The sequence below is a fragment of the Anopheles aquasalis genome, chromosome 3 (assembly GCF_943734665.1).
Source record: "Anopheles aquasalis chromosome 3, idAnoAquaMG_Q_19, whole genome shotgun sequence".
In the NCBI taxonomy this organism is placed as follows: domain Eukaryota; kingdom Metazoa; phylum Arthropoda; class Insecta; order Diptera; family Culicidae; genus Anopheles; species Anopheles aquasalis.
The window spans coordinates 22,751,596-22,766,595 of record NC_064878.1 but is presented as its reverse complement, the minus strand read 5'-3'; the positions used below and the strand labels follow the sequence as shown (position 1 = coordinate 22,766,595).

At 45.4% G+C, this 15,000-nt stretch overlaps 1 protein-coding gene across 1 annotated transcript in view; it reads left to right on the top strand.

Annotated features, from left to right (window-relative positions):
- The first annotated feature begins 6,599 nt into the window (after positions 1-6,599).
- The window catches only part of LOC126574345 (protein IWS1 homolog A-like), a 29,009-nt gene continuing 20,608 nt past the window's right edge, over positions 6,600-15,000 (top strand). The window contains exon 1 of the mRNA XM_050234487.1: positions 6,600-6,696. Within this exon, the coding sequence (XP_050090444.1) occupies positions 6,600-6,696 (97 nt within the window). The remainder of the gene's footprint in view (positions 6,697-15,000) is intronic.

The window sequence follows — 15,000 nt, the reverse complement described above, 5'->3', positions numbered from 1 at the left end:
GTCATGAAAACTAATAACACACATAAATCATCTTTTCATGCTCCTAGCCGCCTCCGGGAGACGCCGGTTCCGGAAGACACTCACGTGGGCTCGTGGGCGATAGTTACGACGACGATGAAGACGACAAAAATATCCTTTCGCTCCGAGGAAGTTGATTGAGAAATGGCGACAAACTTTAAGAGTTGCCTCTGCTACTGGCTTCTATCGTGGATGCGATGGCGCCTGGAATGACGAAGAACCCATTCCGCGAAAGGGCTGTCTTCACGGTTTTACAGCACTTGCTGCAGGGCACTTGTAATCCCTGTGTAATCCCTCTGTCGCATTAATCGAAAATCGCAAAAGTTTGAACAAGTTCGCCCGTGAGCACGTTCTCTCGTTCGCTCGCTCTCGTCTCGTCGCTCTTCCTGGTTGCAGACGGTATTAGTCAATCTGTTTTCTCGGGGAATAATATATATTCCAGCTATTTTATTACTCCACTCAACGAACGTCTGTAGGGCCAGTCACCGCCACCTTACGCCATCCGGTTAACGATGGAGCCCATTTTTAACAAGCAAATCTCCATGGAGTCATTTCCTTGGAAATGCGCACAGTGCGAATCACTGTGCGGATCATCTTGGTTTTGCTCGCAATCCTTTATGCATCATCGGGCACTGAAAGTACCAGAATTGCCCCCAGGGTGGCATATATATAGCGCCGGGTGCCGCTGCCGTAAGAAAGGCCAGTAACTCCCAGAAACTATCTGGATGGAGAGTGGAAGAGAGAGAGACACAGAGTGAGAGAGGTGTAACGAGGCCAGTCCTTAGCACTGGCACTATATTTATGACGTTCGTCTTCATACACCTTTGTCGACGTCGGTGGTGGTCGGTGCCGACGATGATCATCGTAATGACCTCTGCTGTACCGTATGCATGCACCACTATCTGTGTGTTTAAATCATGACAAGGTAGAAGGTACTTGTGGCACGAGCTGAGGTAGGAAGCCCTGGGCTGGGGCGAATAAATTGGAATCAAAGTTCGTCCATAAATTACAGCACAACCCGTCGGCTATGCGCTCGGTAGATGGACGGCAAATGGAATGAGTTCACTTATGATGGAAAGGTGAATTCGCATAATGCACGTACAGTGCCTAGTGTCTATCTAGTATCTTTCTTGCACATTGTGCGAGCAGTGCTGTTAAGCGATTTGCTCCTGGAAAACGCGGAATATTGCACCTGGACGCAGGACGCATTCTTTATGATTTCTAGAGTTTTTTTGCTGTCGATCTGCAATCTCATCGACGAAGAATATCAGGAATACGATTGGAAACTAATGAAAGATGAAGATTGCTTCTTCACTCGACCGTATTATTGCTCGGCTCTGCTTTATTCACACTGGAAACGATACAATATTTCTTGGTTTTGATAGTTCAATATTAGCTGGTTTGATTAAAGAATAAATTTCATATCTGAGTTCCGAAAATTGCCAGAAACTAAAAGCGCGATCTGAAATTCAAAATTAACTTATCCATTACAAGCAGTTACTAAAGTATAAAGAAAATACTTACAGGAAGTGGTATTATTCAAATATGTCACATTTACGTTCTCGAACACAAGGAGAAATACATTTTAAAAATACAAAACTCGTTGAAAAAAACGCACAATAGATCGTCCAACAATCAACATGATAAACACATCACACTCACACTGCCAGAGTCACTTTCAAAAATCACTTCCAATCGTTTCGTCGAAATCAGAAAGTTCTCGCGCAAACGGCACCCAGCGGAACCCCAAGCATACGAGCACAAAATAATGGCAACAGTAGCCGGAAAGCGGATGACAAATTTCTTGTAATGGTTCGTCGTGATAGCGTGAGGCACGGTCCATATAGCCTTCGCCGACGAAAGGCGGACGAATATCAATGCCACGCTCAGAGGGCCAACTCCAAGCGTCCAAGTGTGTTATGTTGGCTGCATTTCGCAAGGCGCAAAAAGCAGCACCACCACGGAGGAACACACAGTTTGCCAGTGATTTGTCTCGTTTCACACACCGGGCCCACCCGGCCCCGCATCGAATGCCGAATGTGAGTTACCAAGGCGGCTGTGGAGTCGAGTTCCGAGAGTCGATTTGAATATTCATGAAATTTATCAATCGACCCATTCTTCTTTCCGTTTACCCTTTTCGGATTATGTTTTCCAAAGAAATTGGTCAATCGGGAAAGGATTTCGCGCCGCCTTTTTTTCCCCCCGCGGTCGCTGTAAATGTTTATACTTTGAGCACGAGACGACACAGCTTGGACGATCTGTTCGATGCCGTTCGATATCGGACATTCTGGCGGGGATTTATTGTAGATGGCCATCGTCGAGACGAATAGCATGTAATACGCGCCATTTTATAGATTATACGCTTTAGCTAAGTAGCAGAAATATGAATCACATTGCTTCGGGGCAATTGGAATGTAAAATATGTAATTTTATGCTGGCCGATGCCCCTCGAACAGCATCTCTGAAGCTCACGGGCTTTCGGGCTCTACGGGGCCATGGTTCTGCAACCATTCTCAACCATCATTCAAATTCAAATTAAATAAAGTATATTATTATGCTAATCGACGGACGAACAAGATTTTGTAATGAAAACAGGGCTTACGGAAGGGGCACCAAAGCTCTCTAAACTTTACATTGCTAAGCGAACCAATGCAAAACGAAGGACCGACGGGGCCATCAGGGGTCCACTGACTGAATCGGCCAATGAATGACAACAATGAAACTATCCAGATACATCGCTGATTGTATCTTTTCCGCATGGATTCAGCGGAGGTTGCTTCTTCTGCTGCTGCAGCCATTACGCTGCATTATGTTGATTAGCATATTTTGATTGCGTTGGGCCGCAACGGTTTATAAGTCAATGTGATTTTTAGGCGTTTAAGGGATGATCGGTAGTTAACTAAAATATGTTATGCTTGAGCTACCAGGGGCTATTGTCACAAAATGTTGAATTGAAGATGCTCGGAACGAACTTCACCATTCGCTTTAATAATATTATACAGCCATGTACCTCTCGTACCTGCTCCTTGAAACACAATTATGCATTAGGTCTGCGATCATACACCGTAAGTAACAATACCACAGGCTGCCTAACTCCTCGAGGATGTGTTAACAGAAGACCGGCAGAGAACAGTAGTGGAGTGGCTTTTCGAAGGAATTAGCTATCGCCCTAGGCTTCCGACCACGAGTCCAAACTAAGTCCCCGGTTGATTTGATTAAATCCAGCTTCAGCTCACCGGTGGGGCGTTCGCCGGGCAACCAATTTGCCCGACCATAACTCGCTCGCCCCCAGGAGTGTCAATGTTGAACTGCGCTGCTGATGATTGATTGTCGCATTCCGCGCGAGAGTTATGACTGGCCGAACGCCGAGCCGAGCTACCGTGCGGTGGGAAAACGATATTTGCATTTGGAATGTGTAAATACGGAGCATATGAATAAGGCAAACACAATCAAAACCACCAACACTACACGCCAACATGAGCTGCAAACTGAACGGAGCAGAGTCCTTCTCTCAGAGACACTCTCCATGTCCACTGTTTAGCGACATCGATCCGCTGCCAAGTGCGCTTTTGATGAATATTGCAACAACAATCCTTCTCTACACCGATGAGTAGCTGCTACTGTGCACTACTGTCCCTGGTAGAGCCGCTATCTGGTGCTCGGCTTCTGCAGAACGTGTATTTGCATTCCAAATGGTTTCTTCCGATGTGGTAGAGATGCTTTCCTGGTTTAGCATGATTGATGTCCTCATTAACATAAATCCTGCACTTTTTCTCATTAATAAGAGCACACATTCATTGCTACTCCGCTGTGGTAGGCGTTCTTACTTGTTGCTTTCACTATCAGCGAGTGACTTAATGCTATTCAGGAGTTATGCTCCCGGCGTTCATTATGCATCGCGTCATGAATTCTCCGGTACACGCTCTGCCTCATACGTAATACGATCTTCAAAGGTTTTTTTTACTCCTTACCAAACAAACTGATCTGTTTGCATGATAAGCAAAACGGGAGCGCGCGCGAACAACACTACGCAAAAAGGCGGAACATTTGATTATCTTCCGAGGCTGTTGACTGATTTCTATGTTTATTTATGAACTTGTCACGAACAATCCTTCGCGATGCGCTTCGCGATGTGTCTTGTCGCTGAACTCGAAACAACTCGAGCGTGTGACCTCGCGTGAATCGTAATCGCGAGCTGGCAGCAAAATCATTCTACTTCACTGTCGCTCCTACTCCCTGTCTATCAATCAAACTTGCAGGGTGACTTTTTTCCTTGCGAATTCCTATAAATCTACCACCAGACCATCCACCACGTTCCAGCTCATCCATCTTTGTACTCACAACACATCTCGGTGTTTGCTTGGCATTATTGAAGAAGTTGGATAAAGAGCAGACGATAATTAACTGTCACTTCCTAGTCAGAATACTAACCAGCTTACTGCGGGACAACAGAGAGGAACGTGGGTGGGGAAGAAAATAAGGATTCTTCCGTTCTTTGGTGGCGTATTCGTGCCCCATAATGATGGCATGATTTGAGACAAATCGATCGAAGGCTTGTAAAATTGAAATACTAAACTAGAAAGCTAAGAAAACAGTAAACGAAAGTAGAACTCAAGACCGGATTTTCTATTCTTCTATTCAGTGAGATCATGTACCGTCCTTGCCAGAGATCATCACACAATTGAAACACTTGACAAAGAGATCAGAGAGACACACACCCCACACAACGCCGCCTCATTATCTAATGTACCTTCTCCGGGTTTTCAACTACAACTGCTGCTGCAAAATAAAAGTGCTTCAAGCGTTTCTACACTGTTTCACAATTACCCCAGGTTGCCAGGTGCCAAACCGAACCAAAGTGAGCGAAACATTATGCTCTCGTTGAACGAGAAAAAAGGGGAAGCAAAAGCGCAAGGAACGCAGGTACTCCATTTTTGCTCTGCCGCTCTGTTCGGAAAGCTTCGATGATGCCAGAGTTTTAGTAGAAGTGTCTAGCAGAAGCGAGGAAAAAGTATTCCTTCCACCGTAACCGTAACCTGTCTCTTTTGGTCTGCTACACACAAGAAAAAAACGAAGACATAGTAGAAGAAACAGAACAGAGAACACATGCACACATACACCTTCTGTGCCATGTTGGAGGAATTTCTGCAAAAATTTAATTTACTCCCCCAGGGTTAGAGAGCAAGATAGAGAGCGAAAGAAAGGAGTCTACGTCGAAAGCGTATGCGCCCGTTGGCCAAGGGGACCACGAACCCTCGGGCTGCTCAAACGGAAGCTCTCGCGCTACCTCTTCTGCTCTGCGACGTGTAACGTGACGCACCGAGCGCTTCCACCTTCCGCGTACCTAATGTGGAGCAAAGCAATGGACATACCTGTACGTACGTCGAGCGTATACGTAAATGGCAACCGAACTCCGGACCAAGTGACACCCGGGGCTGGGGCCCAAAGGGTCTGAGAATGTGCTACCTTCTCCTCCTCATTCCCATTCCACTGGCCAGGGCATGGTTGTCGAGGGACGAAACGATGCCACGATGGCTGCTTTCGGTAGGTTAAAGCGTAAAGCAAGTTTGTAATCAACGCTGGTGTCGGTGACGACGTGTATGGGTGATTTTTTTCCTTCCTTTTCGTTTTTTTTACCAACCGGAAGCACAATCGCAGCGTGCAGGAAATAAGCACCGAACGACGTCGATGAGGAAATTCATCAAATGCCACACCACAGACCAACCGACCACGCGCGATGCCAAGGTGTGCCGAGGACGCGACGCGTGGAAATTGAGTGTCAAGCACGGCAATGGGCGACGCAAGATAAATTAGACGCGGACGCGGCACGGGATGAAAATGCTTGCCAGTGTGGACGTACGCTCACGCGAGAGTCTGCTTATCGCACCGAAAGGGGCACCGCGAGCTTCTTCCTTCTTCGAGTCTCCGTCATTTTGTCATGAATTTCGTGCGAAGCATATCGATTGCATTATAAGGCGTGTCTGTTGTCTGTCAGTCTGCGGTGATACTGTTTTACCCGTCAAATGCACGGAATTGCTCTGGTACATTAATTTGTTTCGAGAAAAATTCTCCAACCCTACGATGATGACCTGTGACGGTGTGCTTTTCCCATTTTCTTTGCTTCCTTTTCCACCTTCCAATTGTGCTCTTCTTGTACACGGTGCTCGTATCGTTTGGCTCAAAGGCTTTGACTCGATGAAAATGTGTAAGATAGTTGGTTGGCGTTGATGCTCCGTGGAGCCAGTAAACTGAAGTGAACTGGCAAAGACGAGAACTGACGGTGAGTCAATGGTAAGCGTTGAATGTAATTCACTAATGGTACGACTGGTGAAGAGGTGGAGAGATATTCTTGCGAGTTCTGCGAACCCCGCGGAGACCAACCGAGGGCAACGAGCAAACGAGTGCGCCTGAAATTAGATAACACCGACCTCGGGCAGGATCTGGAATGTATTTTAAACCTATCGCCCTGGAACGAGGACCCCGACGGCTCCGAGTGAGTTCCATTTCCAACGCTCAATATACTTTGCAGTTCAAAAAGGAAAAAAAATCGTCTGCCAGCCAGCCAGCCATTTAGTTCCCTTATGACACCGACTCCGGTGTTCGACGAGGTGTACGAGACGATTCCCTTGGGTTACGGCGAGGATACGCTCGACAATTGCACTGTAGGTGAAGAGAACGGTGAGCGACGCTTCGATTGCTTCCACACATGATCGCCGCGATGCTTTCCATATTTTTCTAGACTCGGAGCACGCTGCTAATTGCTTGGAAAAGCTCAATTTAGTATCTGGTGCCTAAACCTTGTGACAATTTGAATCTTTGAGCTCAAACGTTAGTTGTAAGCTGCTTCATTAATCTCGTTAGCGAACGAACAGTGCTGGTAATGATCCGGGTGCAAACAGTCCACAAAGAGTCTCAAGTACAACCGTTTCCTCAGAAGAATCAAATGAAGATGCAAAGTCTCCTAAATCCCTGGCCAACGCTAGCCATCAAACATGCTGGATGTAAACAAAGAAAAAACATCCAACATTTTACCCACTGAACGTTAGATGCGGATCACCAACTCAAACAAACCCATTTTCCGTTTCGAAAAGCGACCATTTTCCCGTCCAAGATGATGCTATCTTAAGGCCATTTACGCAACGCCAAACCGATGATGTCCCATTTGCCAGTCACCTCGTTGTTGCTGTTTTGTTTCGTGCTGGTCTTTTTGGTTCGCTCGCAAATCCTGTGCGAGACCTGCGTGGCCGACCGGCGGCGAGGTCGGCGTTAAGCCGAGGCAACCAAACCAATAAAACTGGTCTTAAGCGTTGAAATTGATTTCCTCTACGCCTCTCACCGACACTGCTCCTTTCCAGCCATTTCTAGTCATCATTCCACGGGGCATCCACGACAGGAATCTCGCCACAAAAGACCCTTCCGGGTCTCAGGAGTGTTTGTCCCGGTTCTGGTTGTGATACACCGGCGAGCAGCGAAGGAATCCTTTTGCGGTGCGGATAAAGATGTCCCGAATCCAAGGCACCGGCCACTAAGGCTAAGGCGTAGATATTGATGCGAAATGATGATTGGGATCGGTGGCCAGATTGCGAGCGGTAAAGATCGGTCATCGCGACGGTCGGATTGGAAGTGGAATGTTTGTTTTTCGTCTGCGTCCAGTTGTTGAAGATGTTTTTCTTTCGCTTCGGCCCCTTTCCCGGTCCGGTCCGGCACTCGGGCTCAAGAAGTGATGAGCGTCTTTTGTTTGCTCTCGGTTGAGCACCTTTCTTTCCGTTTCGAGGAAAGGCAAACAACTTTACCGATGGATGGACGGTCCGCTACTAATTGAACGTCAGCTTCACCTCATTACTGCGACTTAGGTGAGCGATAATCTCTCGAAATGGAAATTCACACTCTGCCACTGGCTCTGTGGGTTTGTTTGTTTGTTTGTTTGTTTGCTTTCTTACTGGACTGTCCGGCTGGCTTGGAACTCTTTAGCCCCTGCAAAAACACTATCGAGCTAAGCTTAGGAAAACACAGTTCACTCACAATAGGTTGTTTGCAGTGAACCAGTTCCGCCAGCTATCCATTATTGGACGCCAGTTTGCAGTAGCAGCCACTTACCTTGAGTTGCTTATTGCCTCTTGCTGCATGTTTGCTGTAGCTTTTTTCATTTCTTGTGCATTTCCAGCCTCTTGCCGTTCATCATTATCCTCCTCGTTATTTTCGACGCATTATTTTTTTTTCGCATGAAAGTTTACTGTAGTGGTGCAGTGCGTTTGCACAACAGCAAAAATAGGCCAAGTCCTCGGAGCTAAGGTGAGGTTCAATGTTGAAGAGAGATTGCATGAAAAACCCACTGAACACCACTGGCACCACAGACCGTTAATCTATACAGACTTGCAGGGTATCTAATCAGCACAAGTACCTCGTGCATCTTTATTGTATGTTGTGCACCAAAACGCACCGACGTATCATTTCGGGAAGCTTCTTATTACAGACTTATTGCGGTCTTCGTGTGCTTATTGTATGCTATGCGTATGCTTTTCTATCCAGTTCTCTGCGACAGCCTTGTGGACCTGGTACAGCCTTGTGGACCTGGGGTTTGCTCTTACACAAAAAACATAAACAAATTGAAAGAAGATGTGATGTGCGCATTATTATTAATCAAAATACCACCGCTTGCACTCTGAATCCATTTAACTTATTTCTGAAAGAGAATCCCTCTTTACATCCGTTCCATCCACTTCATGACATTCATGATACTGTCAACCCGATACGGTAGCATCGGTATGAGTTTCCGCAGTTATTTCATAAGCTCTCCAACGTAATAACCAAATGCGTAGCGACCCTCTTAATTACACGGCACTTTCCAGTGATGCTTTTGCCTGGCTGCTTCTGGAAGCTTGGAGCAAACATAAAACCGCAACATAGCACATAGCACATCAGCAGCAGCAGTGCGCAGGCAACCGGCGCTTCCGCTTATTAAAGTCATTTCCACTTGCAATTCCGCACTCTCATCGGCCTCACCGTGCAGGTACCGTGGTCGTAAATTGGAACGAGGTGCGCTTAATGCGTGGTCGGATGTTCTTTGTGGTGGCTCTGCCGGCACAGCACAGCATAATGGATGGATGAGAGAGTTCTGGTGCCGTGGCGCGAGTGCACCGCGAAAGGAAATGGAATCGCGATAAAAATGATCATCTCTTGATTAAGTAATTATACCGTGCGGTATCGTTGAATGACCTGTGTCGCTATGCGGCAACCGGGAGTGATTTTTCGGGCCTGGTTTTGCAATGATTCGGATCACAGTTTGCGTTGGTTCAACGGAATTGAACGAGATTGGATTGAAGATTCATTCATGTGAAGAGTAGAGAAGCAATCAACAATTTACGTTCAATCTTGGTAAATGCTTGGTCAGGTAATAGTAGCAACACTTACTACATATTCTATAGCGAATGAGCGTTAACGAATGGAGGCGCATGGTAGCAGATTTTTTTTTACTTTTCTTTGCTTGTATTCAACATACGCTAACTATACGTATGTAGTGTGTCAGTCTAAAGACCCCAGAGTGCTATGCCGTATATTTATACTTAGTAACTTATCTTGGAAAATCTTTTCTAGATTATTAACGATTCCGGTACCGAATCGTTTCTTGTTCAATTTCGTTTACCGTAAAACACAAAAAAGGTGATTCTCCTCTGCATGCAATCGACACCAGACTGAAGCTAGTTAAGGCTCGATCTTTAAAACATGTTCAACGACTTAAGGATGTCTGTTCGGGAAAGGCTCCATCGAATTGATAAAGAGTGGAGATAGCCTTTCAAGAGAAAGAAAAAGAGAAAGAGAGTGAGTAACGAGAAGGCAAGTAAGGCGAATGGCAATAAATTACAAGATGGGTTTAATGATTTTCATTTCATTAATCCCACTACTGTCACGACCACTCCGGGCGACCGTTGCGCCGTGTTGAAACGTTTAGGAGACAGAGCATGACCGGAGGGGTCCCGGAGAACATGAAAATCTTTGTCGATTGCATGAAGCCACTGGCCATGTAACGTTTCAAGGAGAGTGAACGCGTAAATCGATAGATGCTATTGGAAAGCACTCGCATTGTTAAGCTCTGCAATGCAGTTACATTCCATAAAGCAGTCAGATATTGTTTTCGAGTGTTCCAGTGGTTTTTTTTTTGTTGAAGAGAATCAAAATTGTAATGTAATAATATGATCTGCTCAAGTATTGTATGCTTCTAAAGCCGTAAAGCTCAGTTTTTCATCCCTCCATTTGGTCCCATTCCTGGACGCGTCTCAAAACTCGAATAATGATGATTTGTAATAGTCGTTATCCAATGATTATTTTGTAATAAGAAATTCAACCTTCATCATGTGAAAATTGTTTAGCACTTCTTTTCACCTCGTAAATATCTTTTGAAAACAAATTAGCCATCGTAAGTTCTGTCCCATGTTCCATAACTTATAGGAAACATCTTCTTTTCATATTTTCCTTTCCTTTGCCGCGGTTTAATAACTTTATCATATGCAACAAGAATTTTTCAGAAATTTCTGCCATATTGCAATTAATGCAAACATTTTGTTTCACCGCGTGTAATTACCTAGCACCAAACCTACACATTAGTAAATCTAACATCCGTTCTTTTAATAGTTTAATGTAAGCTCTGTTCCTTACGATTTTGCTTGGTGACACCCTCTACCACAATCACTGGCCATTAGACTACAATTAGTCACACAAAAGGAATTAATTTCTTGCTTGCACTTAAATAGTCCCTCTCGCACACACATACAAGAACTTGCGGTCGTGTCCGCATGACAAAAATAATGCGCGACAGCAACGCATCATGAAGTCGAGGAAGTGTGGAAAACAATTTATGCAAACATGGCTACGTAAGCAACGCTCAGCTTTTCTACAATGCCTCTTGGGTGACACAAAAAGAGAGGAAGCACGCGGACGGATATTTCACCTGCCGGCCAGGTCAATAGGTTGACCGTTCTCTGGGTGGACTTCGACGCCCGAAATGGGCCAACATGCAAAAGCGGTTTTAATTTATTCCTTTCACTGCAACATAAAAGGCCCATCGAGCTGTAAAACATCGGACCATTTAGCCAGAATCACGCACGGCGTTCGTCTGCACCGCAGCGCTGGTGGTCCGTCCGGCCGGAAGTGAATTTCATTGAAATTCTGCATGTCATTTCCATAATGCTCCGTGGCCGGGCGAAGCAAACACACATAAACACCTTTAGCTCCCAATTTTCTTCACTTGCACCACTTTTCAGAGACATTTTCAAAGTATCGAGTGTGTGACTTCGGTTCAACGAAAGCACGTAAAGTGTATAATCTTTCCCTGGGTTAGTTTTACTAAATTACTGCCAAAAGCTTGCGGTGGCGACGAGTAATTTGCTTCCTCGCTGATTGCAGATGTGACTCTGGCGATTAGTGACCCGCGAGAGTATCCGCTCCAAGACCATCGCAAAAGGTGTTCACCATCGCGTGGCTGCTTGGCTCCCAGGAAGGAAATGCATGGCACATAAACCTCCAGCAACTAAGCTAAACATAACTCTCCTACCGAACGAACGTAAATTACAGCTCACCTTCGGAATGCATCGCTGGTTCCTGGCTCCGGCTGGACGACCGAGCAAACCGAGTACTTGCCAAGGTACCACTTCCGACAAACAGTCGTCCATTCTGGGCAGGTCGGCGCAGAGGTCCAAAGCTTCAGCTCGATTACGAGCACCGATGCTCACGTGCCCAAGGAGCCTTTTGCAGCCAATGCAACTCTAATACCTTGATAGCGATCTCTCGGGTTAAGGGAATGCAAACCGCAACATTTAGATGCTTTGTAATCATCGTCTGGACCCCCGGGAGACTCATCGGTTACTACACTTTTCTGTGGAGAGTAGAGTGGGCTATCTTTGCATCTTTGCACAGTCTGTGTACCGCTTGGTAAGTATTTTGTAGAATTAATAATTTCTCTAAGGATTCCAACGAAGATGCAACATTACGACTCTTACCCCTTAAGACAATAAAATGTGTAGACGTATTGAGGAGAGGAAGTTACTGAGAGGCATAAATATCTAAAGAGTAGTTACAATCCCTGTAGTTCTGTTCTGTAGCAGATTCTTAATCAATAAATTCTTAGCTTTGAGATACCTTTGTGGCTGTTCTCAACAGGTTAGTCTTTCTTGAGCTTGCCTCCATTCGCTTTCGCTGAAAGGAGCGTCCGATTCGCTGCTAAATAAGTGAATGCCAATCGACGTTCCGCTAGGACAACGTTCTGCGCAATAGTTCTGCGCTCTTATGTAGATAAGAATTATTTAAATCAGAAAGTCAATCTTCTCAGGAGCTTGCACCTGTGACCGCACATTTATCTGTGGTACCGATTGAACTTCACTCTTGTAGCTAATCACTCGATAGCATTCCCCTCATAGATGCTACAACAACATCATCTACCACTTGTCACCAGTGGTCCTGGTTCCCCGTTCCAAGCGTTCTATTAATGAAGCGAAACAGTCACCTCGTCGTTGATTAACGGGAACCGGGCGGTCTAGAATAAAACACACAGACTCACGCACATCATCGGGTGGGTTGATTAAAAATAAATTAAATTCCAAATCAAACAAATCACAACACCACCCCGTGCGCTAATGAATACCGTGCAGAATCGAATGAAACAAAGCAAATTGTGTATGCAAAAGCGCGCGACATTGGCGGACGAAAAACCACGCAACGGAACGCCACATATAAGCCCCCGGGGGGAACGATTGATAACGAATCCTTAACGGCATGAATTGTGTGCAATTTAAACCGCAGAAAGATAAACGATCCACGCGGTCATTGCCGCTCATCGAACCAACCCAGACCGCCAGCTAGCATAATGGGGCTAATTAAATTTGTAAATTAAATTTAATTTCAGCTACCATTCAAAGTTAATGAAAACTAATCACTTGTTTGCTAGCTAGCGTGGCCCGTGAATGGTGCACAATGGGCGCGTTGGCCATAAATATTCGATCCCCTTTTTACTCACTTTCCACTCTTTACCACGTCAGTCGCGAGTTGTCTGATTGACCAGCGTAAAATTGTGACCCGGGGCAATCCAGGTAAAAATCCAGTTTTTTCCCTCTCCTGAAACAGCTGCCAATGCCCATGTGCTGACTACTCGCCCGAAGGGAGTATCATGTGTACCGGAGCCGTGTGCCATGCAAACAGTGCCCCACGGTGACAAATTGCGAAATCAAAAGCCCGTAATAAGTACCAGGAAAACCGACACTGATTAATTAATTGATTGATTTTAACTGTTGCACCGGAGGGCCAAGCGCGTCGATATTTATTATCCTTGAAAGCCGCCACTCCCAAAGGACGAAGCTCGCGGCGTGGCGATCAAATGTCCCGGGGTTAAATCGATTTGGTTGAGTGATTGGAAAATTAAAGCAACTCAGTGGTACCGGCATTGGTACTGGCACTGGACTTCATTATGCAAACGAATCGAAGGGGGCCTCTTTTTTGTGCTGCCGCGACCGTATCGTGTGTGATTCATGATTAATGCATCACGGTTCGGTTCGCATTCGAGCGGTGAACGGCTGACCGGCTTTAATCCACCGGACAAAGCTTGTAATCTGATTGTCGCCCGGTGGCGGCAATGATTAACTGGTTCTCGATGTCAATTGATGCCCTCCAAATTTAATCGCTTTTAAAGGCGAAAGGCAACAATGAGTATCTGTCTGAATCGTGGTGATATGGGATGAACGCACGCAACATGAGGCTGATAATATTTGCATAAATTCCTAACGTCCTTAGGCATCTATTCTGAATTTTAAAATTTCGTTTCAATCTTTGAATACTATCTGATCACGTCTGTCGAAATAATTATATGCGTTTTTTTAGCAAATAAGTTCTGTTTACTGCAGTTAAGATGATTGGAAGACATTGATCACCATTTGATCACAACCAAAACGCAAAATTATAAACAAATTGTATCATATTTAACTTATTTGTACAGTTCACTTAATTCTGGGAAGTAAATTCGAACAGCACAGTTGAGACATTTGCTTAACCCATGAAGCTAAGTGCTACCAATTTTTTCACTCCAGACAAGTATCCCTACCGCTTAGTAACCGGTCATCAAACAATGTCCCAGAGGTGCACGAACTGAAGTACATTCAAATACAAGCATCAAGCATTTACTTTCCGTTGGCAAAAAAGGTAGCAAAGAACGAATCCAGAGCAATTCTTTGCCAAACGGATTATCTTGTTTACCGTTCTTCTTCCTTCTGCACCATTGACTCTGGCTCGTTTGCCACTCTTCTCGTGAGTTTTAATCCTCCCAGGGCGAATGAAGTACCGTCAGCAATTAGTCGCTTCACCTTCCACCGTTGAGCAAGGAATCAAAACGGGCAACAAAACACCTGCGTAAATAATGCCATCAACATTGTAGACTCCAACGAAATGAAGTGCTACGCGGAAGGAATGAAGTGCCACAATCACAGAAAAGAATCGTTTCTGCAAACTGTAGCCAACGCTAACCCACCATTGTTGATGGTTTTAAATGATTTCAGAAGCTATCATTTTCTATTCAAATAGAATAGACGCATTCATGTTCATTCAGTGGCATGCACATTCAGTGGCTGCACATTGCTTACTTTTGTATCATCCACCACGCCTGTTCTTAATCATAAATGACCTTCTAGCTTCCCACGAGTCCAGGCGCTCGAGCATTGTTGTATGTTGCATGGTTGTAAATCAGAAACATGAACCCATAACCACCGTTTGCAACCATTTCGCCTCTCTATCCGCCTTGTATCTTACCATGAACATCAGGTAGACATTTTCCATTTTGGTGCAAAACACGTTACCTTCATGTTAAGCGCCATGCAACTCAGTGTCGCGCCTGGTCCAATAATCGGTCCTCAACCCTCCGGCACTGCATCACGTACCACTCCCATGACCTCACACCAGGTGTGCTTCATCGAGGAGCGAGGATGACATACTAACCTCAGCACCGCG